Here is a 25,892-nt window from a genome sequence, read left to right as displayed (position 1 = left end):
GTTTACTCACCCCAATCCAATCCACCCCACCGCAATCCAATCTACTCCACTCCAATCCACCCCAAACGCAAATCCAATTCATCTCACTCCAATTCACCCCACTTCATTTCACGCTACCCCACTCCAATCTAATCCACCCCATCCAGTGCGCCCCACTCCAATACATCCCACTCCACTGCAGTCCAATCTACCCTACTGTTCTCCAATCCACCCCACTACTCAATCCAATCCACACCACCCCAGTTAGGTCCATCCCACTCAATCCAATCCATCCAGCCCACCACACTTCAATTCAACCCACTACAATCCAATCCACCCCACTCCAGTCCAATTCACCCCACTCTAACACGCCTCTTCCAGTCCAGTCCAATCCACACTCTCAAGTCCACTTTAATGCACCCCACTGCAAACCACCCTACTCTAATTCAATACACCCCAAACCAATCTAATGCACCCCACTCTAATTCAATCCACCCCATCCAATCCACCTCACCCCATTTCAATCCACTCCACTCCAGACAATCCAGCCCACTCTACCCCAATCCAAACCACCCCAATCTCCTCTAATCCCCCTACCAATTCAAATCCATTCCAACCAACTCCACTTTATTCCATCCCAATCCACTCTACACCACTACACTCTACGACTCTCACTGCCACTGAACTCTACTCCCCTCAACTCAATTCTACAACACTACTCCCTCTACTCCACTCTACGACAGACACTCCACGACACTCCACTACAACAAATTCAGTCTGCGACATACTGTTCACCCCACTCCACCTTAGGACACTCCAGGTCACTTCTAGCCATGCTGAACAGCAGCCACAGTTGTATACAACATGGCAAAAAACACATTGCTAAAAAGCCAATAGCTCTAGTACAGTCGTGACCAATTGGCTTTGCCAATGCATGTCTACTCCTCCCAGCACTCTTTGGTTCCTCGTCCCCTCTTAGCAGCACGCGCACGCTCGAACCACGCTAGTCACCACTTATCGACCTTCCTCGTTAACGTGCTCTCCTCCAATGAAAGTGCGCGGCGCTGCGCGGCCACTGGCCAATCAGGCGCGTTCGTCTAAGGCGCCACTGTTTGAAGGGCGCCTGTTGGGAAAGCCGGAAGTTTTCCATTAGCCTGAGCTCTCTCTGTGAGTAGGTGTCAGTGGTTATCGCAGGCCAGAAGCAGAGCAGCCATGTCAGCCAGGCTTGAAGATTACCAGGAGCTGTGCGTCGTGGGCTGGGGCGCGTACGGGATGTGCAAGAAAGTGCAGAGGAAGGTGGACAAAAAGGTGCGCCCCAGACTCTAAGGCTGCAAAACACACCTCTCAAGATCTTAATAGAGTAACCAGCGACCCAGATTTGCATTTCTACCACATGTCTGGGCACGTGTCTGTATATTTAGTGAATGCACCATTCTTCGGGGGTCGACTAAACCAACATTTCATGTGCCCAGTGCAGTTAGCAGCCCTCGCTCAAAGCAGTTCAGTTAACATAGATGTTAGTGTACATTTTGTATTGTGTTTCTGTTTGTGTTTTGTATGTTGCGGAATGCTAGGGCCGGGCTGGTCCTTAATTCCACTTGGCTTTTCTCCGGTGGCTGGAGCAGTCGGTTTTCAAAGGCCAAAGCCTTCCCCGGTGCCTTTGTCAGTTCCCCAGCTCTACGAGATTAATAGAGGGAGACATGTACGGGCTTCAAGACAGTAAGCAACGGAGAGAGAGAGGGCGGAAAATACGACCTGATCACAGGGAGATTAGAGCGGGAAGGAAAACGGCTGGAGGGAAGGACAGACAGTGGGAGAAGACGAAGGGAGCTGGGCTAGTTTTCGCATTTTTGCCAGGGCTGCTTTTGGTTCGTTTCCCATTTCGGCCATGCTGAGCGCTGCTGATAAAGTCCTTGTGTGCCCCCCGGTCAGTGCAAATGGCAGTTCCTACGTTTAAGTTCGTGGTACTTCCTGGCTTTTGATTTTAATCTTTCCATTATCTCAATACCCTAGCCTCTAAAGAGCTTACAGACCCTCGCGGAAAAATTTATTTTTCGAATGAGGTTGAGTGTATGGTGGTTGCCGGCCGACGGGCCCTCGGGCGCTTAATGAGGCTGCGGACCTGTAATGAATTTCGGGCGATTGTAAGCGGAAGAGGGGGACTAACGCGAGGGGTGAAGACAACGGCGCATCTTGGGTTTTTATGCCCCTTCCATTCTCCCTTTTTCGACCCCACCTGTATGTGAGCTCCCGCGTCCATTAACATCAACCTCTGTTTTCTTTTACTCAATTGCTCCCTACTTGGATTCTTAACGGCCTTCCCTAATATTAAAACTCTGGTTGTCGACGATGCTCTAAATAGAAACCATATGGAGCCATATCCTGAAATGCCAACAGGACTGCCTCATTTGAGAGAACATACTGCCATACACTTGCTTGAAATGCAGGTAGCCTTTTTATGACGGCGCAGTATAATTGACCCTTGTATCCCCCGTCGTACAAAAATTGTGTCCATTCATAAATATTTTTAACTTGTTTTCTTCCTCCAAACCTGGTGCCCCTCTGCTCTCATTTATCATAACTCTCCTGCTCTTTCAGTCTCCATTGTCTCGGGTGCAAATGTTCCCTCCCCGCTCTTTCATGTATTTCCACAGTGATCTCCCTTTATCACTTTGGTGCGCTTTCATTCAGTCCTTTGCTCAGTCTTTTGTCGGCTCAATTTCAGTGAATGTACTTCCTCGCTAAGCCGCTACAGACGCTGCCTCCGTATCACTTCAATGTGCTATTTCATGGTCACCCATCTGCTCTTTATTCGAAGGTGTTCGCTTTTTTATTTCATTTCACTCTTCTGCTTCCTCTTTTACTTTCACATGCAAAGTAGTTCCTTCAGTGCCAGGGACTAGTATGGTAACGTGTGCTATGTGAGACAAATACTTTTGCTTTCAGCCAATGTTATTTATAAGTTGGGGACTGCCTGGCTGATTCCCCCCCCCCCCCCCCAGCCCATTCAAAAACAAACGTTCTATGAAAACCTTAATGGCTAACAAAATGGGCACTAACAGTAAAAAAAAAAAAAGTCAAGTAGCCACTGTCGGTCTCCTGGCTTTGCAGTGCTTGTCTTCAATTTGTCAGTCTGCATTCTCTCACCTTCTGACACCTTTAGTCTCTTTTAAAACTTGTTCATGCCTATCCTTATTTTTAATGCAACTTAAAATGTTGGTGCTTGTGATGCCATTTTTTAAAGATTTAATATCCACGTTATCTATTTCTTGTACCCTAATCCATCTGTCTCCATCTTTCTCAATATACCAATTATATGTACCTCGCTTGACTCCGTCTCTACCTCTCTCATGGCCTTGCATCTCTAGCACTTTGTGGCTACATCTGTATCATTCTCGATCCCCTCTACCTCAACCCTCGTTTTACTTCACTACACTTTAAACAATCTGATCTCCCTGTAGCTTTTCTGCATCTACTTCACACAACCTCAGCACTAACTATACCTTACTCTAAAACACCTATTTTTACCTATGTCTCCATATCATTCCTTCTGGCTACCTTTCGTGTACCCATTTAATTTACTTCTCTCCCTACCTCATGCATCTTTATCCATCTCTCTCCAACCCCCACTTCACTATCTCCTGTTTCGTGCCCTGTCCTAGTTCACTTACTCAGTAAACTCTTATGTAACTGTCATAATGAGAAGTACAAGCCAGGGGGAGAAAAATAAGGAAAAGTTATTACGTTTTAACCAATAGCATGGTAAAAATCTTCAGAGGACCACTTGGATTTCCACTCTTGAACCATGTACGCAAAGGTTGAAGGAGGCTGTAGCTGGAGAGCACATTCAGAGCAACTAAACCTAGAATTTGTCACGTAAGGGCATGCATATGTCGTACTGTAATGTGCACTAGTCCACTAAGTATCTACCGAGTCATTCCTGGCATTTGTTTTCTACAGTGGTAGAAACAAGCCAGTTAGACAGTGCATTCCACATGAGTTTGTTGCATGTGGAAAAAACTAGAGCTAAACAAATTACTTTATCAATGCTTGTGCCATCTTTCTTTTGATACAAGACTGCTTGAGGTTTTGGCTTTTTTGTGGTGGCCCCATTACGGAAGTTTTAATATAGAACTCAATATTTTTTTAGTATCACAGGGGCTTGAACGAGCTGAAAAGGGGTAATACGTTCCAAGTTACTCTAAACGGGGCCTCAAAATAATCCTGTCTAGGGCTCCACAAATCCTTAAGATGTCACTGAATCGCTTGCTAGTCAATTCAACTGATTTATTGTTTGAGCATTAAGCTTTACACAGAAAACGAGAAATAGTTGTGAATGAAATAGTACCAGCGGCAGCTGAGATCAGTTTCTAGATGCATGTCACAAAAGTAGACATTCCCTTAGAAGCTCTTTGCCCAATCTATCACCTGGTTACCAGAAATGCACTGCATATGTAAAATGCAGTGTGCTTGTAGATAGTGCCCAAGTCACTCCTGCAGCACCACTGCGTGGCAATGGTGCTTTATGTTCTATGCCTTAAACAAGGGTAGTAGTAGCACCAAAGCTGATGGATGCTGTTTTTGTACAGAATAAAACTGAGCAATTGATTTGCGTCTGCCTGGCCTGCAGTCGGATTCCAAATGCTGTCACTTGGATTCCTTTTTGACATGTAAATGCATTCAAGCAGTGTTTCTAAACTAAACCTTTAACACCATGTACTGGGTATCTCTCGTGAGATGACCATGCTTAGAAGCAAAGTTTGGCTAACTTGCTAAGCCTTCCAACAGTGGTCCGACTATATCCCTTTAACGTACTTTTTTTGATAGTCTAAGCTTTTTCCTTTTAAAATCATGGCCGGATTTATCAAAGACAGGTTAGACCATCTCTCCCAAAACAAGCCTCTAGGGTTCTCTGCATTGCATAGCTCCTTGAATTTACATTAGTGTTCTGCCCTTATTGTGTCCAGAAGTTATCTAGTGGTGGATTCATGTAAAGCTCAGCCCAAAACAGGACCGGGTGCAGGGAGTTTATTTCCTAGATAAACGTCATCCCTTATTGAAGCCAGATGTGCATCAGAAACCAACTATTTCATTTGTGTATATTAGCCCCCTTTGCCGACAATGCTCAAATTCCTTAAGGAGCCAATGCATAGCAAGCTCTTTTTAAGTAGTATAGTGTTATAATCTAGGAAGTAAATGATGCATCCTCTCTGTTGCTGTCCTTGCCTTGCTGCTCAGTCTGTGTGATGTCATCGGAATGTTGAGTGTGTTTGAGTGGAAGCAAAGATCAGTTGGTGTGGATGGGCTGAGCAGCAGGGAGGCTGCTCCTGGTGGGGCATTGCTGGACACTGATTAAGGCCTAGCATGAACTTGTTGTGGATCCTGCTTGAAGAATAAAGCTAAGATTTTGGACCACATCTCTGGACTACCTAGCTTTCTTTGATTTGTAACACTGGCGACGAGATTTTGGTGCTTCCCAGTCTTGGAGTATGTAAGTTAATCTCTCCAAGGTACTTAACAATATTGTTTGTCCAGGCTGAACAGTAATGGCACCAGTACGCACTGCTAGCGGGCTTCTGTGGCTATGGTTTTTTTTCGTGTACACTTGCCTAGGATCCTGTACCAAACTCTTGCAGAACACCTTATGCAGGAGCTCTATGGGTTCAACAGGTGTTATGACGTACCAAGACCTTGAACGCAGAGGACAGTTGACGAGATGAATATATGTCCTTAACAGGGAGGTGTTTAATTGTTAGTATTTAGAGCAAAATAGATTGTCTCATTACTTACTCGATCATGCCCGCCCCTTTTCTAAATCCATCTTGGCGATTGCGGAGTGTTATCTGACCATTCTTGCTTTTGATTTAGAATGACCTTGCTATAGGTTTTCCCAACACCATCAAGTAATATTGGTCGATAGTGTGCTGCATTAGAGTGGTTTCTGTTTTTAGATATTGGAACAGTAATTGCCATCTCGGAGTCGGGTACTGAACTGATGCTAATGACAGGATTGAACACTGCTGTTAGAAAGACTCTCCAGAGTGTAGGGTTTGCTTTAAGTAAATCGTGACCCATGCTTTAGTGGTTTTTGTATTTTAATTGCTGTAGCTATTGCCCAAGTGATCACGGGCAAAAATAAAAGGAGTTCTTGATCGGTAGCTAATTTTCATAACTGATTATCTTCTAGATGTTGCTTGTCTTCCTCCATGCTTTTAATTTATAGTTGGCTCAAGTGGACTACCCATTTCCCTGCTTCAACGCCCATCAAGGAGTTCAGACTCCCCTTATCCTCAGGTGATTTCAGAAGTTTGTTCTTGTCTTGGGCCGATTGTCTCTGTATTTACCATATTCTGTGCTGCATCTGATAAATTAATGCTGTATACTTATTTCTGGAGAGCATGTATAAACAGATCCTCGTTGGATCAGAGGCTGTGTCCTCCGTGCATTGTTCGGTTCTCTTCTGCACAGCTACTTGGTTTCTTCTAATGTACAAACTCAAGTAAATGTGCTCTTCATGCAGACTATTTGGTCGTCCTCAGTAGGGTGCCTTTAGGATGGCAGAGGCAGACAGTTTCTCTATTGGAAAACCAGCACATTAATTGATTATTAAGGTACAGATCATTTTGATGGATAATAAGGAAAAGTAGAGGAAATATTCAGATTCCCACAAATTTGCGGATTACATGATGTCCTGAAGTAGACCTATATTGCATGGTGGCTGAATATCACTAGATGGGTGTTACTTTTTCCTCCCCTCAAGATCTAAAATGAGAGATTCTCTGTAAGAAATTGAGATCAAGGTAATGGCAGCGATAAAAGCCATTTCTAGATTTGTTAATCTTTATGGTGGATTGTCTGCTGCTGGCCATATCAAATCCTCTAATGGAAAGATAACATCGGTGGTGTTCCTAACAAATACTATTGTTGAGTCGTATCTTTATGATACCTGTAGGGGATGATGGTAATGTCCCTGCATGATATTGGGGTGGGCTCCCATGCCCAGAGTACCAAACTATGCTTAGCTGCTATCCTGACTTTTTTTTTTTTGTTTGTTTTTTTTGGTTCCTAGCTTCTTGTTAATCCAATATGAACATAGTCCTTGGCCTCTACCCTACTTTGATGTGCTAGACCGGTCACTTGAAGGGGAACACCAAACCGAACTTAATGCTATGTGAGTAAGCCTGAGCACTGATGCCTGCATGATCCAAACCAGGTGCATCCAAAATGGAGCAGGACCAGCTCTAGGAATGAGGAAGGATTAGGACAGCTTTCCCAGACAGTGCAGTAGTGTTGCATGCAGTCCTATGGGTGGAGAATGTAGTTTAAATGCCATGAAATGAAATTCCATGCATACTTTTGTTAGCAAGGGTCTGCTGATTAGTTCTTACTGAGCACTGCTTGGTTGCAGTATGGAACTGCAGTTGCTGTTGGGTGTTTCTGGAGCAGGTCTTTTGTCTATCTTGGTTTCAGTCTGACACCAGGTGCTGAAGCCTCACTTAGTTTTATGATTTTATTATTGGTTCTGCAGTTTGGAGACTATCCTAGAGCTACCTGCAATGAGAAACATCACTGTACATAGCCGTTCAAGTTTGGGACTAAGTTGTGCATTAAAAGGGGGACTCACACCACCTCACTTGGTTCCAGTTGTAAGGCCTTCAAGGTGTGGAGTGCTGCATGTGAGCTTGGCTGATGTGTTTCTGAAAGCAAAGTTCCCAGAACTGAAGGGCATCTCCTGACTGCACTTTCTTCTGAAATATGCCTACCTCTGCATGAGGACATACTGTCCAGAAGCAGAAACCCCTAGTACCCCAGGGGCTGTTGTACATTCAGAGGTGGGCAAAACATGGCAGTACTCTCTTGCTCAAGTTGGATTGACACTATTTTACAAGTCTTTTCGTTCATTTTAACTGGTTTGCGGCATCTTGCACTTTATTTACCCACATTTTGTTGGCTACCTCTAGTGTGTCCTTCCGAATGTGGCACCTGCTCTCCGAATAGAGTTCCATTTATCAGTGGTGGAGGGTTTAAAGGATATACAGAGATCTTGTCTGGTTTAAAAATGGGACTGCTGCACATCTGCACAGAATGCTTGCTGGTGGTGTACCCAATGCCAGATAGTCTGCATGCAACCAGACTACCAGCTCAAACGGTCTGCTGAACCTGCATCTGATATTCTTCAGGTACTGGATTGTATGCCATGAATTTTACTGGGGAGTCTGTTTAATCAAAAATAACTGTAAAGTATCCGTGATCTCTTCTCCAGATATCCTATTGGGGGCCCAGATTGTTAGTCACCTAGAGCATTTTCTTTATAGAAGCAAAGGCCCTAACACACCCAAAGGTGACAGGCTTCATCTGGCCTGCTCCTTCGTTGGGCTGGTGCTGCAATGCCGACCAGCCCCTCGAGGGGGCTCTTTGCCAGAGATCTTCTCAATGTGCCAAGGTTGTACTGAAGATAAGTATATCCCAGCATGTCGATTTGAAAATGATTTTTTTTTTTTTTAAATGGACTAGACATATTGCTAAAGTTGTATTTTTTATTTTAAATACTCATGCCAATTTCTGTCATGGCTAAAAACATGAGGGAAGGGGAGTGATATAATGTTGGCTTCTCGTAAATGGAAACTGTTTGGTCTATGGAGTCACTACCAGGTTTGGGTTGACATCTCATGCCTTGCATTACAGCGCCAGCCAAACAAATAGCATGACTGATGAAGCATGCTTAATTTGGGTCGTTGAGTGCACTTGCTTTTTGACAAAGCAAGTGCTTTTGGCGACTACTAACCATCCAGACCCCACAATAAGCTATCTGGAGAATAGATTACGGAACAGTATACTTGGTTATTTTCGAATCACATTAGGAGGCTGTATACTGGACCACCCAATCCTCTTCCTTCCATTTTTGTGAGTTCTGTCGATCTCCTTTTTCACCCGAGAAGAATATTGTGCGGCTATTATGTTCAAGCAAATTTCCTACCTCCTTTTTAGTTCAAATGCTACTTTCTCTATGAATGGTCTTCACACATGATATAGGCGTTATGATAGCCCTTCTAAAAATTCTCCTTTGAATGATGCAATTTCCTCCTTAATGTGAGCTCCCTTTCAAAACTTCGATTAGATGGCCATAGTTTCATTAATGAGCACAACCCTTACTATTTAATTTTTTTTCCTTCTGGAAACTTTGCTTCATTCACTAGATAAAGAGATCCAGTTGGACAAGACATTAAAACTCCCTACTTCGCAGATGATTTGATAGATAAAGGTCATTTTAAGCAGCAATTTTAAAGTTTGGGAAGGTTACCGTGCTGTGGCGAAAGAAGCTGATTATAACGCAATTACTAGACACCAACACCTAATTTGTACCTAAAGTGCTGCTTTTTAGTCTTCCAAAAGTGAAGGTGCCAAACTCCTAGAGTTTTTTTCTATTTTGAAAAACCCTCACCTCGTGCTGTGACATAGTTGGGCCTTCACAGGATCTGTGATTATCTGGCACGTTTCTTTCAGGACACAGTTCATGAGACTTGGCACAGCTTTGATTAATCTGGGCATACCTCTGTTGGAACTATTGTTTTTGACTTTGAATGAGCACTGGTTGCCCCCTGTTAATCAGATTTACAGCTGAAGGAATGGACTCACTATCTGTCATTAAATCTGCCTCCCCTTGTGATTTGTTCCCTTCCCAGGTGACTATGGCTAAATATCTTTTGGGGGCGCATCTGGTTGCTATCTGTAATGTCTCTAAGGCAGAAGCTCCTGCTTGCTGGAAGCATACATTAATTGTGCCTCCTTATAAAACCCTCAGCAGTTTTCACTGTTTCTAATAGTGGACTACTGCAAGCCTAGTTACACTGGCTTCGGTTGTAGCAAGGATGCAACTTTACGTCATTATGTATCAACAGAGCTCTAAAGAATGAAAGCGCCATATATTTCAAAAGGAAGGTACATCTTTACAGTGCTGTCTGGGATGTGTGATCAGCTATACTACAGGTACCTGCGGTCAAAAGACTTGTTTGGGGCAGATCCTTTTCCTATTGGATTTCTTAGGTTTAATTCTCCCTCTGATTTGAAGATTTTCTCCTTCATATATTTCCTTCAGGAAAGGCCTCATGACCTAAGGGTTTAAATAGGCTTCATTCTCTATTTTTGCTCACTCTGTGCTTGGCATCAGGCTATTTTTTTTTCTATAGTAGCAGTTTGCACTTTGGAAGTGTTTCATTAAAATCAGTAGCATATTGCTCCTGGTTCAGGCAGGGGTGAGTGAGAAACGGTGATCTGCAAGTTTTAGACAATGTTTCAATTGCCTGTGGCTTAGTATCTGGGCCAGAAGTGGTCTCTGGTTGAACAGAGCACAGGCTTCACATATGTCTCGGAAAGAGACTGGAACCATTCCAGATTTGTTCAGTCCAGTGAAAGTTAGATCAGGGCAGACTGAGAAGGCAGTGTCCATGGTGTTCCTCCTTGCTCTGGAGGAAAAAGGAGGATAAGACTTCCTGAAATGGTGTTTGAGTCCGAGTCCCTACCAGTGCTGCATGGGTAGTTGGCAGCTGGAGAATCTACACAGAACTTCCACCAGGTACAAGTTGTGTCCTACACTTGTTGGGGTGGGGTTTCAAAAGGAAGCCCAGGATTGCAAGTGAGTGATTGGAAGATACTGTCTGCTTGCAAGAGGAATGCTTTATAGTCCGCCTGTGAATACTGGACCAGAGCCTGCTAGAAGCTAATTGTTCCCTTAGTTCTCGGCAGTGTACTCCTGTTGTCACGGACCAACATCATGCACTTAACAGGATAGTGGGCATCAGTTTAGTTGGACTTTGTTCTACTAGCCAAGGATGTGCAGAGAATTTAGTGGTTGCCAATTTAGTGGTTAGAGCCACTGCTGGTTATAAGTGGTCATTTGAGTGGGTGGGAATGAGAATATTCCTACCTATAGTAAAGGAATGTTTCAATTCTATTAAGGACTCTGAGGCGAGAATTATGCCTTCTCACTTCACTTTTATTAAAAGCAGCTACCTTAACAACTAAATTTCCCATGAAACCTTGGGGAAAAAAATGTAGTAAGTGTCCAATCAGGGACACTTCCTATCCAACAGTGTCTGTCCTCACTGGCCCTTCATCCTTTCGTTGCGCGTTTCAGGAGTCCTGTTTATTCACATCAGAACCTATGAGGACGACGGTACATTGTCACCTAACGAATAGAAACTCATCAAGCTTGCCAACCAATAGCGGTGAGACAAATATTCCACAAAAGAAATGACAACCATCATTTTTCTCTAGTCAAAAAATAAAATTGTATTACTTACTCAAATTACAAGGTGGGTACCTCCATTGAAAACCCTGGGGCCAGATAATCCTCTCCTCTGTCCTTAATCGAACTGAAACTTTCCGTTACGATAGCTAGGACATTTTTCATTCTATGTCGGGACTGGAGGCAAGGATTAGGCTAGCTTAAAGCTTGCTCACCATGAGGTGAGCCATGTCCAGCACTGGCTTGAAGTAGAACCTTTTAAATGTAGAGTCCGAAGACCAATCTGCCGCGTTGAGGACATCCTCTAAACGGCCACCCAAGCCAAATGCCTTCGAGGCCATTGCCACTCGAGCTGAGTGAGCTCAAAGTCCTTAAGGCTTATACCAGTCCACCTAACCAATCTGGCAATGGTGGGCGAAGACACTGCCTTAAACGGTTTATGTAAGGCAATAAGGAGTTGCAGTTCACCAGGGGGGTGAAACTACTCAGTCTCCTCAAAAGCTTTCAACCGTGGACTACACACAATTTAGGGGAATCTGGGAATTCCGAATACAAGATTGTCCTTGTGTTACTCGTAGTCCTTCTTTCAGAGTGAACGTCGCTCCATTCGGAGTAGAAATTCTGACAGTGATATCCAAAGCGCGCACGTTAGATACATGGCGGCAGGATATAAGGCATAGCAACCTGGCCGACAACTCCTTCTGTGACAGAAAACGGATAGGTTGCCAAGATAAAAACAGGTTGAGGACACGGTTGACATTCCAGAGGGCCGAATAACAGGGTTCCGGAGGCAGAGACAGTCTGATGCCCTGGAGCAACCTGTAAACGAGAGGATGCTCCAACTGTCACATTGTCAAGCAGCATGTGACCCGCTGAGATGGCTGAGCGAAAGGTGTTTATTGATCTGTATGCCAGACCACTAGAGGCTAGGTGGACCAGAATGTGGACCACATCGGCGTCCAAGGGATTGAGACTCAGTCGCACACACCAGCGGGACAATCTGCCCCAAGCAGACCTGTAACGTTTGACCATGCTGTCTGCCCAAGCCCTGGACCTGAGCTCTTCAGCCTTTTCCGAAAGGCCCGGGACCTCCCATTGTCTCCTGTAATCTTCCACGCCATGAGCCACGAGTTCCCCTGAATCAGAGGATGGGGAACTTAGTCGGGGCTCAGGAGGAGATCTGGGAAGTGGGGGAGTAGGATTGGAGAATCCCAAGAAAGTTCTAGAAGAACCTGGAAACCAGACTTGAGAGCTCCAAAAGGGGGTGACTATTATCACCTCTGCTCGTTGCCTCCTGTTTTGAGCTGTCACTCGTGATCATTGCGAAGGGGGTAAAGGCGTACCCTTTCTCCTGCTTCCAGTCCTGGAGGAAGGCGTCCATGGCACTGCCAACGGATCTGGCTTACAGCTTTATAACAGAGTGAGTTGGTGGTCGAGCCTTGAGGCAAAAAGGTCTATCAAAGGGACCCCAAAGGTCTTTCAACCTCTGAAATATGTCTGGGTCCAGTTTCCAGAGGCTGGAATGCCTAAAATTGTGGGATTGAAAATCTGCCACCTGGTTCTCCTGTCCAGGGAGGTACTCTGCCATGACAGACACCTGATGATCCAGGCAGTATTGCCAAAAACTTGCAGCCAGGTTGGAGAGGGCTTTGGACCTCGTTTCCCCCTAAGTGATTGATATAGCGAACCGTGGTTATGTTGTCCATTTTTAGGAGGACAGATGACTGGATGGAATCTCGCGGACAGCAAAGGAGCCTGCTAGGAGTTCCAAGCAGTTGATATGTAGTCTCCGTTCTTCTGGAGACCACAATCCTCCTGTAGAAAATTCACCGCACATGGCTTTCCAGCCTACTGTGCTGGCGTCGGACTCTATCACTAGATATCGTGCTGACCTGAATCACCCAACCATTCCAGGCTTCCATGTGCTGTGCCACCATTGAATTTCCTCATGTGCCTCCTCTAAAAGAACCACCTTGTGGGAGTAAGGGCACCCTCTGTGCAAATGCACCCCTTGAGGCGTTGTAGGGTTCGAAAATGGAGGGGGCCTGGGAAGATGGCCTAGATGGAAGCTTAAAGAAGGCCCACAATCGGGGCTAAATCCCGGAGTGATACCTGCTGCTTGGATAAGGATCTTCTCAGTTCGTGTTGAATCTTTGAGACCTTCCTGGCCGCTAGACTAAGAGTGGAGGAAGTGGAGTCTACTACAAAGCCAAGAAACCTAAGTTACTGAGGGAGTGAGAACCGATTTAATCTCGTTGACCACAAAGCCCAGGCTCTGGAGAAGATCCACCGCCATCCGAAGATGACACAGAAGAGGGCATGCATCCATAAGGAGCAGATCGTCCAAAAAATCTATCCCCCCCCCCCCGCCCCCTCCCGAGCTCTCAAACACACCACCACTAGCTTGAGGACCTTGATGAAGCACCAAGGGGCCGATGACAGACCGAAAGGGAGGTATTCATACTCTTAACGTCTGCTGCTGCCAGATGAACTGGAGGAACCTCCCGTGGGGAGGGAAGACTGGAATCACTAGGTAGGCATCTTTAAGGTCCATACGCACCATCCATTCTGAAGGACATGAGGCATCCCTGAGGAGATGAATTCCTTCCATCTTGAGTGGGGATAGACCAGCCACTCGTTGAATTCCTGCTCGCTCATTTGCATGATACAGCCTGTGGTGTTCTCCCTACCTGTGGCGCTTTCCAGGGGGCTGGCGAGTCCCTGATTGCTGTGTTTCCCCTCCCGCTGTCGCTGTGGGATTAGCGGCGACCGCTGTGTGGAGGCTTTGCTGGACTACGGTGCCCAGGCTCCCTTGCTGCTACTTCCGGAGGCGGACACCCTGGGTTTTGCGCACTAGGCGCTTTAAAAATATCTCCGCCCCCCGCATCGCGGGCTAAGCCCGGGCAAAGGGCGGGCCCTCTGTGGCCTGCAGAGACTGGACTGGGCCCGAAACCCTGTTTGTGCAAGTTCTGCTCATATTATTCTTCTGGGGTTACAGATTGTTGCTTAACCGGGTATAGCATCGTGTACGTACCTGGTACATCGCTTGTAGCTAGCGTTCAGTTTTATTAGTACCTGATGACTAAGGGTAAAAATGCGATTACACTGCAAGGGGTTGGCACCTTGGATAACTACCTAATTAAAAAAGTAAATCAGATTAATACTGCCAGAAGGGCCTCCCTGGGAAAGGATACCCCCATCACGTTATCTGAAGAGTTGTCTCACACCCTGGTAGACATACATGCCCCTAGTATTCATATTACTAGTGCTGGGATTACAGCTCAGGTGCATAAGAGATGTTGCTCAATTAGCTAATCCTAAAGTTGATTCCGAGTATGCCCCGTTACCCGTTAAATCGGTGCGTAAATTTAAAAAAGCACTTCGGAGGCATAGGAGGAATGTTAACCAAAAAAGAGTAGCAACTACGAAACATAAAAAGGGCCACTCCACGGGGGACACTGGGACTGTGATTCCTAAAATGATTAACCCCTCTACTCTTCCAGTAGATCACATTGATTTACCTAATTCCGGGGTTGTGGAGGAAGCGGGGGAATTCCTGGTTAGCCCTCGTATTGATGATCATCCTTTCGGCACGCCAAATAAAACCTGCGAGTTCTTGCCAAGTTTTTCGACTAGCAGTGATGAAGGGGGTCATATTATCCGGGATTCTCACCCATATCTTCCTCATCCCCAAAAGACACGTCCTCATATAAAGTTGATTGTAAGCAAAGAGGGGAAGGCCCATTGTTGGAGCGGCAAATGGACAACTCTCAGAGGAACCTGTATCCAACTTTGAGGATCGTGAAAGATCCATCAATCCCCCCCCTTAGGCCATTTGCCGTGCCATTAACGAGGGTGACCTCTTGGAAAAAATTGAGCACCTGGTCAAACTTTCTATGCAGCCCCTTTTTGATAAAATCATGATGATTAATGCGCACCTGGATCTAATTCAGAAAAGTAGAAGAAAATTCATCTTCACTTTCTGTCTTGGCGAGTAACTTGGGTAACACGAACTCTAGCAAAACATCTGTAAAACTGCCGATAGTGCCAACACCAGCTCCATTAAGTTGCGCGACCACCCCTAAACCTATTCAGAGTAGTCAAACACTTTCTTGTCCCTCTCAAATTAAGGAGTCAACCGTGCCCTTGCTGACAAAGTCTGCCAATAGGATGGAACCCCAAAGCAAAGCAGGGGATTCAACAATGGCTAATTTGGCTTTGGAAGGAAAACCAGTACCTTTACAATACAAGGCCAATAACGCAAATAAGGACAACGAGGTCGGAAGCATTAGCAATAAAAATTGGTATCCTCGTAGTGCGGTAGATTTACCGCCGGAAGCTGCCCCTTACGTGATTGTTATGGTGGGCGTGCCTGTGCTCCCTCTGGAAAATAGGGAAGACCATCAAGCCCTAAGAAATAAAGTTATTTATTGGCTGAGCAACAATAGACCTCTGCCCGCCCACATAAACGTGGAAATTCTACACGTTAGGCGCTGCAACTGGGTGGGGGTCCGCCCCAAAGACAAAATTGGGGATGTGATCATTGTAAATTTTAAAGACCCTAGAGCCGTTAGGCACATTGGGGACTGGTTTGATCCAAGTAGTAACGACTCCATTTCCACCCATTACCTAAATTACTTCTACCCATATGCTTTAGCCCAACACTGCAAGAACCAGGAGGTAAAAAGGCACCCTGTGAATAGGTCCGCCTTTATGTGTTATGACTATAGCCTGACCCCAATGCTGCAACCAGCTGATCTATCTAATTCCCATCCTAGGCAGCACTATCCCTGCATCCGAGGCCCGAATCATGGTGATAATTCCCTGTGGGTTAATAGAGGCATGGTCCCATTTGCCCACAATATACCAACCCATAACCGGTTTGAGGTTTTTTCGGGCCTTGAATGCATGGATTGACACGAGAAGGATACTCGTGACAGACTAACGCTAGGCTTAGGGGGGCCTGACGATATTTTTAGTGAAAATATAAACGTACAGGGGTCACTGGCCTTCAATGAGGACAGTTCTCAAGTTTAAACTGTCCTCAGTGTGACTAATGCGGTCATAAGGAAAGATTGCTGTAAGGTAGTAAGCATACCTGTTAAGGATGGGGGAAATTATGAAGGCCTTCGCCATAAGCAATTTAGAAAGGAAAAGGATAAAGGGCCCCTATGTGATATCGGGGACAATGAAATAAGGAAAACCTGCACATTCCTTTTTTGGAATGTGGCAGGACTGAAGGAGAGAACAAAAAATCCATCTTGGGAAATTGTTATAGATGGACATGATATAATGGCCTTCCAAGAAACTTGGTCTACGGACCCAGTACACTTAAATGGTTATAAAAGTTTCTTCACTCCGGCAGAGGGCAGCTCACATGGAAGAGCTAAGGGTGGCTTACTCACCCTTGTTTCGAATCAGCTCAAATGCGCCAAGATCCAGTTTACGTCAAAATCTAGTTATCAACTAATCACCCTAAGTAATAAGAAGGGGGTTAGTGTTCTTATAAATTTTTATAACCATATTCCAAGGAAAGAAATCCCTAGCATCCTAAAAATGCTGAGGGAGGATATACAACATGAAACAGATAAAATTCCCAGGGAATTCATGATCGTATAGGGAGGGGATTTTAACTGCAAACTTTGCCCTAGGGGCGAACAGGGCACCTGCGGTCTAACAATTGAGCAGGAGATAAATCGATCTCATTTTAATCACTCTGCTTGGGGATTTACTAAATGACATATTGTTTATGTATGATTTGGGTTATGTTAATGAAATTGCTCAAAAACCTACCTTTGTGCCCACATTTATTGGAAGAGGAGCACAGTCCACAATCTATTTTATTATCGCTTCAAATAATTGCAACCACAAGATTAATTCAAACATTTTGGACTTACCGTTAAGTGATCACCTGCCCCAAATATTGGAGGTTGATAATCCCTTCTTTGATGGGCTTGAAGATGTATCCATTATGTGTACTGTCCCTGATGTAGTTTTAGGCAGACAGACAGAATGGGTACAACTTAAAATGGAGTAAAGTGGTCCCGGAAATGTTTTTGGGTAAGCTGCTGAATGCTTGCCCAAGTAGTTTTTCCATTTGCTTGGACGAAAAGTCTGATCATGAGATGATAATTGAGCACTTTAATATAATAGCCTCTACAATAAAGGATAATCTGTGGGTGGAGGTTAGGAAGAGGACTAGGGGTAAGGAAAGCTGGTTCGATAATCTCTGTACCCGGACCCTTATTGACTTAAAACGTGCAATTCACAGGATACCACGAAATCCTATTGAAATAAGAGGCTGTAGGAAAAAATATAATGAATCTCTAAAAAAATAGGAAAAATACTATTAAAAAAGAGGCCCTGGTAGCTTTATGTGAAGCTTCACAACTCAAGGATGCATCTGCATTCTGGAGGGCTGTAAATACCCCGTTCCTCTATGATAATTCCAAAGCACGTATAGAGATTCCTATTGCTGAGGAGGATTGGGTCGAGCACTTCTCACTTTATGTCCCAAGATCTATGCCATAGTATAGATTTTCCAGTAAGGGCTAATGTGGATGTGGGGGCGGAACGACTCGTAATAACCTTGGAGGAAGTTATTGCGGGCCTGAAAGCAATGAAGGGTGGCAAGGCAGCAGGGCCGGATGGGATCCCTGCAGATTTGTTTAAAGCAAATATCGAGATCTGGGGTCCAATGCTGGTACAACTTTTTAAAGCAGCACTGGCAAGGGGCTTAAACCAGTCTTGGCTCACCTCGATCATTGTACCCATTTATAAGAAGGGAGACAAAGTTGTTTGTTATAGACCTATCTTCCTTCTGGATTCATCCATAAAAATCCTTGGGAGAATAATCTTGGCAAGACTTCATAGCTGGGCCGAGGAAAATGATTTAATGAGCGATTTGCAATATGGATTTCAAAAGGGCATTGGCACAATCGAACAATGTTTAAATTTAATGATCCTCCAATCAAAGGATAAAGGGCGAACGTTTGTATTTTACGTTTGTGGACCTTTCTTCGAAGTTCGATTGTGTATCACATGCCAAGTTATGGGCAATTTTGAAAGAAATGGGTGTGGAAGATCCCATTGTCCGCTTCCTTAAAGATCTATATTCTGGGGCTACAGCCTTGGTCCGTTATGGTAACTGGGGTCAGTGCACCAGAAGGTTTGAGGTGGGCCGGGGTGTGCGCCAGGGCTGCGTCCTGGCCCCTTTCCTATTTTTACTTTACACAAATGGCTTGGAGCGCCACCTTCTGCAGGAATTCGGGGATATGCCTAAGGTTGGGAGGAGGTCTGTCCCCACGCTCCTGTATGCGGATGACGCGGTCCTGATGGCCCGTACCCCCATGGCACTACAAAATTTGGTTAAATCATTTGAGATCTTCATGTCTAGTCTAGATTTTGAAGGTCAACTGTAGTAAAACCTTCTCTATGTACTGTGGTAATGGTTCTAGGAAGCGGATAAAAGAATGTTTTTGAATAACGTTCCCTTGGAAACTGTCCCTACCTTCTCTTATCTTGGAGTCTTGTTCCATGACACTGGGGCATGGACTAGTGCGGTAAAGGCCAGAACCTTTTTGTTCCAAAAAACCCTAATGGCCTTGAATTTTTTTTATTAAACTGGGTAAGAAACCGATAAAAGAAATTTTAACAATATATAAAGCCACATGCACCTTGGTAGCTATGTATGGCTAGGCCCTTTGGGGGTATTCCAATATTGACAATTCAAAAAGCTGAGAATAGGTTCCTGAGGTACATCCTGACAGTTCCTCAAAGTGTCGCGACATACATATGAAACACTGAACTTGGCCTACCTTATATATCTGATACTATCAGAATCCAACCCATACTCTTGTGGCATAGGGTATGGACAACAAGGGAGTGTTATGAATCGGGCTGTCCTACAGGATGTTTTAAATCTGGATAATGTGGGTATGTCTGACTGGCTAAATTTTGTCAAACTTTATAGTCAATATTGGCTGTCAACAATACTATGAAGACCCACTTTCTATGTATAGTATATCCAGAAACCTATTGTCTAAGTTATGTATGGAATACCTCGAGGACATAAGAAGACAAGAGGAAGCGAAGAAAGTCAGTATCTTTGCATCTTTGTTTGTTAACCCATATCCAAGTACAACCATACCTAACTTTGCCGTTGTCTAACTATGAACAATTTCTTTTGACCCGTTTTAGATTTAAATATTGTGTTTAGACTCCTGACCTTCCCAGAAATGAATTTATGGTAGTCTAATTTGCCCTTGTGCCCGTGTGATGATTCTTCGTCCCAATCTGACATCCATATTTTATTTTTTTGTAAATTTTATACTTTACCTCGTAGGCAACTCATCATACCTTTCCTCAAAGAACAGAAATTAAACCAATGTCGCCCAGCATTTTTAGAAATACGATTGGACACTGTTCTATCTGTGACCGTAGTTGTAAGCTTTTTTAAAAATGTTTTTAAATTTCGGAAAACAATTGGGTGTGGATGAAATATAATGACTTTTTTTTCTTTTTATATTTTTCCTGTGAAATTTGTAATCTCATGGTTTTTCTTCTTTTTAAACCGAATTAAGTATTTCTTTAACTTGAATTCACTGAGGTTGATCACAGGGTGTTTGCCCCCATCCATTTTGTCCACCAAAAATGTTGCTGACGAATCCCCTGGGATGTTTAGTGGGGGGAACAATAGCTTCTTTGGCTAGGAGGGATGAGACCTCCAGGTCCACTAAGGAGGATTCCTGTTGGGAGGGATAACTGCATGGGACGGTTCTGCCTTGTTGGAAAGGATCTCGCACAGAATCTATGTGAAAACCTCGAACAGTTTGCAACACCCATGCTTTCTCAGTGATGTAAGTCCAGGCCTGAAAAATATGCCCCAGCCTCCCCCTTAACTTTAACGGGGAATAAGGGAGAACACTCACCGGTATTGGTTGAGGCCGCGGCTCCTCTGTATCCTCTGCCCTTATCTCGCCTGCCTCTTGCATGGTAGAAGTTGCCAAAACGGGACTCGTCTTGATATTCACCCTGCCTGGAGCCTAGTCCTTTCGAGGGTTGATTGGAGTAATGGCTGGTGCTGCCCCTATCTCGACTTGCCCTGCGGAAAACCCGGGGAAACACCTTGTTGGATGACTGTGCCTTGTCAAGGGAGGTACAAGTGTTGAGGACTTTACCAAGCTCCTTGACAAAAGGCTCCCCAAAGTGCCCTCCTTGTGCCTCTGTCCCTGAGTCAGCGAGGTCCTCAAGCTTGGGGTCTAACTTAATAGGTGAGCGGCGCTCAGTGGAAAGGGCACAGTTGGCATTGCCCAAAAGCACAATGGCCCTTTGTGCCAACCCTAAAAGGGACTCTGAGGAAAATTAGGGACCCTGACTAATTGGCCTTCTCGGCCATGTCCAAGATCTTTGTGAGGGGCCCTAAAACGTCCAAGAGCTTGTCCTGGCACGCTCGCCAGGACCTGTCCATTCCTTTTTTAGGATCTCTCATTAATTTTTGCTGGAAAGTGGCCATACGGGTGTAAACTTCTGCCGTAAGGGTGACTTTACCCAGAGGCAATTAAGGGCCTCTTTCTCCAAAGGCTTCCGCATGCGCATTGCCACATAGCTGGCAACCTTATCTGCCGAAGCCCAATCCGATGAGCGGGGGTGGATCTTGTCAGGATCGAACATGTCCAAGTTGTCCTGGGAGGGGTGAGAAGGGAGCCAAGGTCTGGAAGGGCAGGGCTCGGCGTCTGCATCCCCTGCGTCCTCGGTGTGCAGAGCGTCTTGTGCGGTTGACAAACCGTCCCATGCAGGTGGCAGAAGTGGTTGGGTAGCCTGAAAGGCTTGTTTGAACCTGTCCAAGGCACCACCCTGTATCGCGAGCGCGCTTAGCAGGGGAAGAGCGGTATCTGAAGTCGGGGAAACCACTGGGGTGCAGGAACCATGAGGAGAGTAGACCGTCATGCTAGAGCTTGGTCTATCTTCCGTGATAGTCTCCCCTCTAAGGACGTCATGGCTTCGCCCACCGCTCTGTAAATTGAAGCATCTACTGCTTCATAGAACTCATAATCCCAAGGGAGGTCTGCCAGGGTCTTTTTTCCCCTCCATGGGAGTCCTCCTCATAGTCCATACCCATAGGACTACGAAAGTAGATGAGTGTAGGTAATTGGGACTGGGTGATAGACTGGGTACGCTGTCCTTAAAAGGGTTTACCTTGTTGGGCTGGGTCTCCGCCAAGTGTAAAATGCGAGGATCTCGCTGACTCTTAGAGGGACTAGGCACAATAATGCCTAGTGCACAAAAAATATATATATTTCTTCCGCTGACCTGGGTATGTGCCCAAACTGGCGTCAGGCGCCATATATACACCCACGTGGTGTTGTAGAAAGCAATGTGGCTGTTTTTAGAAAGCAATACTGACTCCGCTTCCTGTTCGTGAACAAAAAAATGTGCCTGGGCAGCAGAACATTAATAATAAACTCCGATCGGACGGTAACTCCTTCATGGCATGATCGCTACACCAAAAGGCGTCCTCAGGCCAGAGCTCGTCGGGACTATGACGCGCCGTTTAATCCCCTCTGATTTGAAAAGCACGGGTCCTGCTGCCTCCCATGCCCCCTTGCGGCGGGAGGTTATACAAGCGCACCTAGGCAATCAGCTGCATAGGAGCGGAAATGCTCCCGTGGCTTCACACATGGCACTTCAAAGGACAAGACTCACTCGGAAAGAGGAAGGGCCAGTGAGGACAGACTATGTTGGAGCTGGAGTTTCCCTGATTGGAGGGCTGGGGACTGTTTCTGATTGGACACTTTTCTTTACTACCTTTTTTTCCCAAGGTTTCATGGGAAATGTAGTTTTGTTAAAATTGGCTGCTGTTAATAAAAGTGGAGAGAAGGCATAATCCTCGCTTCGAGTCCTGACATAGTTGACATTGGTCAGTTTTATCCCCTGCCCCCAGGCTCCTCCCGAGAACTTCAGGTAACCAGTATATCTTGGTTGTGGTGGATCGTGCCAAAAGGTATCCAAAGATGGTTCCTTTAAGGAGGACCACTGCAAAGAGCATAGAGCACACCTCTGTATTGACCCAGAGCGTGGAAAGGGCTGCACTTGGTCGACTTTGCAGAGCCGTAGATGGAGGGTCACCAGTTGCAAACCATCTCAGCCACCACAGATGGAGCCAAGATGGCCCTGTCTGCCCTGTGGCTCCCTGAATGGGGTCTGAAATGAGAAATGTTTGAAGTAAGGGTTATCTCCTAGCTATGTCTTTTGTACTGGAACCTCTGGAACTGGAATTGGGGTCAATATCGATGAGTTGTACCTTGGGGGGAGGGGGGTACCTGGGGTGTAAACTTCTAATAATCCAGAGTTAATGCTTAAAGAACTCCGTTTCCATGAACTAAGAATGTGCTAATCCTTGCAATTCTAAAATGAGATTTTTGGTGAGTTTGTTGCAGAATTGAGTCTGAGGTCCAATTATTCTGGTCAATGACCCTTGTTTAGATTAATAAACCATGAGACGCTTATTGAACATTACTTTCCCTCTGCCCAGCATTCTAATGCCATGAGGCGGTTTCAAAATAAATGGGGCAACATTTGTATTGTTGCCAAAGGTTTGTCATGGGACTAAAGGAGGCATTGCTGGATATTGCTGTTTTGTTCCAATATCCCATGCATGGTGAAACGCTGCTGTGTATTTGTGAGACGACGAACAATGAATTAAGTCTTTAGCGCATATCCTAATTTGCAGACTCTAATAATTTATTTGGCTGCAGCTAACTTAAAAAAAAAAAAAACCTGAGGAAACTATCAGCAATTTGTGTTTGTGGATAATAGTTCAAACTATCCTATGAACAGATCGTTACCTCACGGTGGTTAACGGGTTGCATAAAAAAAAAAAAAATTCTGATGACACATTGCCAGTTGCCTAATTGATGATTCTGTGTTTTTGTGTTGCAATTTAAAATTTTCTGCTGTTAGCTTATTTTCCTAAACACAGATTTTGATAGTCTTGTTTAAATTTTTTTATGTATATGGGGTTTGAGGCTAAACATTGTAAAGTATTTGGTATTGCGTAGGATGGATTTTGATATCTGTTAATTTGGTGATCGAGTTGCACTGGATGCTGATCAACTTTGCTAGCTGTAGACGCAAACTCCAGTTTATTATTGTTCACCCAGTTTATTTCTCTTGATCTATCTACTTTCTCCATAGATCTTTGTTTGGAAAGAGGTGGAATATGGGCACTTACCAGAATCCAATAAACAGCAGCTAAATACTGAAGTTAATTTACTTCGTGACCTGAAGCATCCAAACATTGTTCGATATTACGACCGGATCTACGACCGAACAAAAGCCAAACTGTACTTGGTGATGGAGCACTGTGAAGGAGGAGACCTCGCTCGTTTAATTGAAAAGTATGCAAAACAAAGGTATGCCTGTAAAACCGGTTTGACAATGTTAGTTTAGAGTGCCTGTTGCAAATATGCCAGTGGGTAATCCTGAATTGTGTCCGACTCATTGGCTGTCTGTGCATACTTTAATTTAACAGTGAACTAATTTCCCCTGATCTAGACCCAAGTGCTCTGGTCTAAACTCACCAAACCTAGCAGCGTTACACCCACCTGAACAACTCCACAGCTCTCCTACCTGGCCAATGCCCAAACATGGAGGCCATAAAATCCTTAAATGGACAAGTTGAGCCAATAATTACATAACCACTGCGGTTGAGTGAACCACACCTTCACTTTCACTCGCATTTTGGAAAGACCAACCTTATAACTAGCTGTTTGCCTTCCAGCAGCTTGCCTCGGCCTGAATCGACCACTGTCACAAATAAACTAAATTATTATAAAGGCCCACTTAATTATTAATTCACCTGTTTGCTTTGACTGACCAGCCATGTATTGTCTTCCATTTGGGCCAGACACACAGTGCATAACATTTCACTCTAAATGTTGTAGTACTTTGCTTAAGTGTGGTAGCTAACAAAGACCTAATTGGTGACACATTCAGGCACTCAAGGATCAGGTGTGTTTTATATTACTGGTATTCCACATGCAAACTCGGCCCTCATCTGCTTGCTCTTGATTGTTTTTCTTGTATGCTGGCTCCCAGTGATTGTAAGTGTTAAATCTTTCGAAAGGAAGCTCGACAAACCCATGATGCTAACAGGTAAGTTTATTCCTTATCAACTCAGTATCTCAGCAGCAACTGCCAACAAAAAGAACCCACCCCAGGTTCAAAGCCAGCAACACAATCATAGCCTCCTCTACAGTCCATCCCTACACGCACCCCTTCCTTCACAAAATAAAAATGATTGTGGAAAGAGTAACATTAAAAATTATCATGAACAAAAATACACTAACTGTGGGGGAAGAAAAAAAAAATATATATATATGTGTTTTACAAGCTAACAAACACAAAATGTACATCAACATCTACAGCATTAACTAAGTATTTTGGTGAGTACATTGTGTAATCCTCCCGACATGACAGAGGGGTAGGTTCCCGGTACCTGATTCCGAAATAACTCATTACGTTAACTTTTAGTAACGCTCATTCCTCTACCTGCTAGTTGATGAGGCGTGATACCAACCCAAGTCGGGTTGGTCCTATTTCATATAATAAGGTACCTCCTTGCTAGGTTGACTGAGTGATTGGTCCACTTTTACAAACCAACCACTGTGTAGATAGTGCAAAACCTTTGGTCCTGATGAATTGCCAGGTGATTCTTTACACAACAGGCAAGAAACATGTTGCAGGACTACGCATTCCTAGACACCTCTGATCATTATCATTGGCGGTGACACTCTTGATGTTTTTAACTGAGACCAGTGGGTTCGCAGATTAAACTCATTTTGGAGCACTACCTCGCCTCATTTTATCCTCTTACGCATTTCCTTATCACATCTACACCACAAGGCCCCACACCCGCACTTCACCCATACGGCTTGGGAAAATGATCTCCACCAAAGAGCCCCTCATAGGGTGCCCGTCTGGCATGTAGCGCCGGACTGACTAGGAGCAAGTCCTATGATGAAGCATGACAACCAACCAGGTGTGTGATGGCCCCACTTCCTATATTGGGATACACCATGGCTCTAGTTCAGAGCGGGGTTCTTAACCACCCCAGCCTCCACTATTCCTTTCCATCCCCTATAGGAACTGCATACTCCTTCGTTGTTACAACATAGAATCATAGCCTCCTCTACAGTCCATCCCTGCACGCACCCCTTCCTTCACAAAATAAAAATGATTGTGTAAAGAGTAAAACAATAAATTATCATGAACAAATGCACACTAACTGTAAAATAAATATAAATTCCACTTTTTACAAGCTAACAAACACAATGTAGGTTATAACATCTACAGCATTAACTAAATATTTTGCGGAGTACATTGTGTAAATTCTTGAGCTTCCCAAGACTCGACCCTGTTCTACCCGAAACTTTGCTATTGGCACACTTGTCATCAGGACTAACCTCTATTTGTACCCCCATTTTCTGCCTACAAACTCCATTTTGGATTGTGGCACTACGGGGAAAAAAACACTTGTTCCACGTTTTACCATTTTCCAGCACCACTACATGAGCTTTCACTCTGCCAGGAAAGCCCGTCGAGCCCTTGCAGATAAAACCAGGTCTCTTAATCCTTACCAAGTCTCCAACCTAAACAGCCAAAGTCC

At 44.7% G+C, this 25,892-nt stretch overlaps 1 protein-coding gene across 1 annotated transcript in view; it reads left to right on the top strand.

Moving 5' to 3' along the window:
- Positions 1-1,103: 1,103 nt before the first annotated feature.
- LOC146821824 (serine/threonine-protein kinase Nek2-like) overlaps positions 1,104-25,892 on the top strand; it is a 95,361-nt gene continuing 70,572 nt past the window's right edge. The window contains exons 1-2 of the mRNA XM_085609384.1: positions 1,104-1,287; positions 23,420-23,637. Coding sequence (XP_085465510.1) covers positions 1,192-1,287; positions 23,420-23,637 — 314 coding nt within the window. The 5' untranslated portion in view covers positions 1,104-1,191. The remainder of the gene's footprint in view (positions 1,288-23,419; positions 23,638-25,892) is intronic.

This window comes from Triturus cristatus, chromosome 6 (assembly GCF_964204655.1).
Source record: "Triturus cristatus chromosome 6, aTriCri1.1, whole genome shotgun sequence".
Classification (NCBI taxonomy): Eukaryota; Metazoa; Chordata; class Amphibia; order Caudata; family Salamandridae; genus Triturus; species Triturus cristatus.
This window is presented reverse-complemented; position numbering and strand designations above follow the sequence as displayed.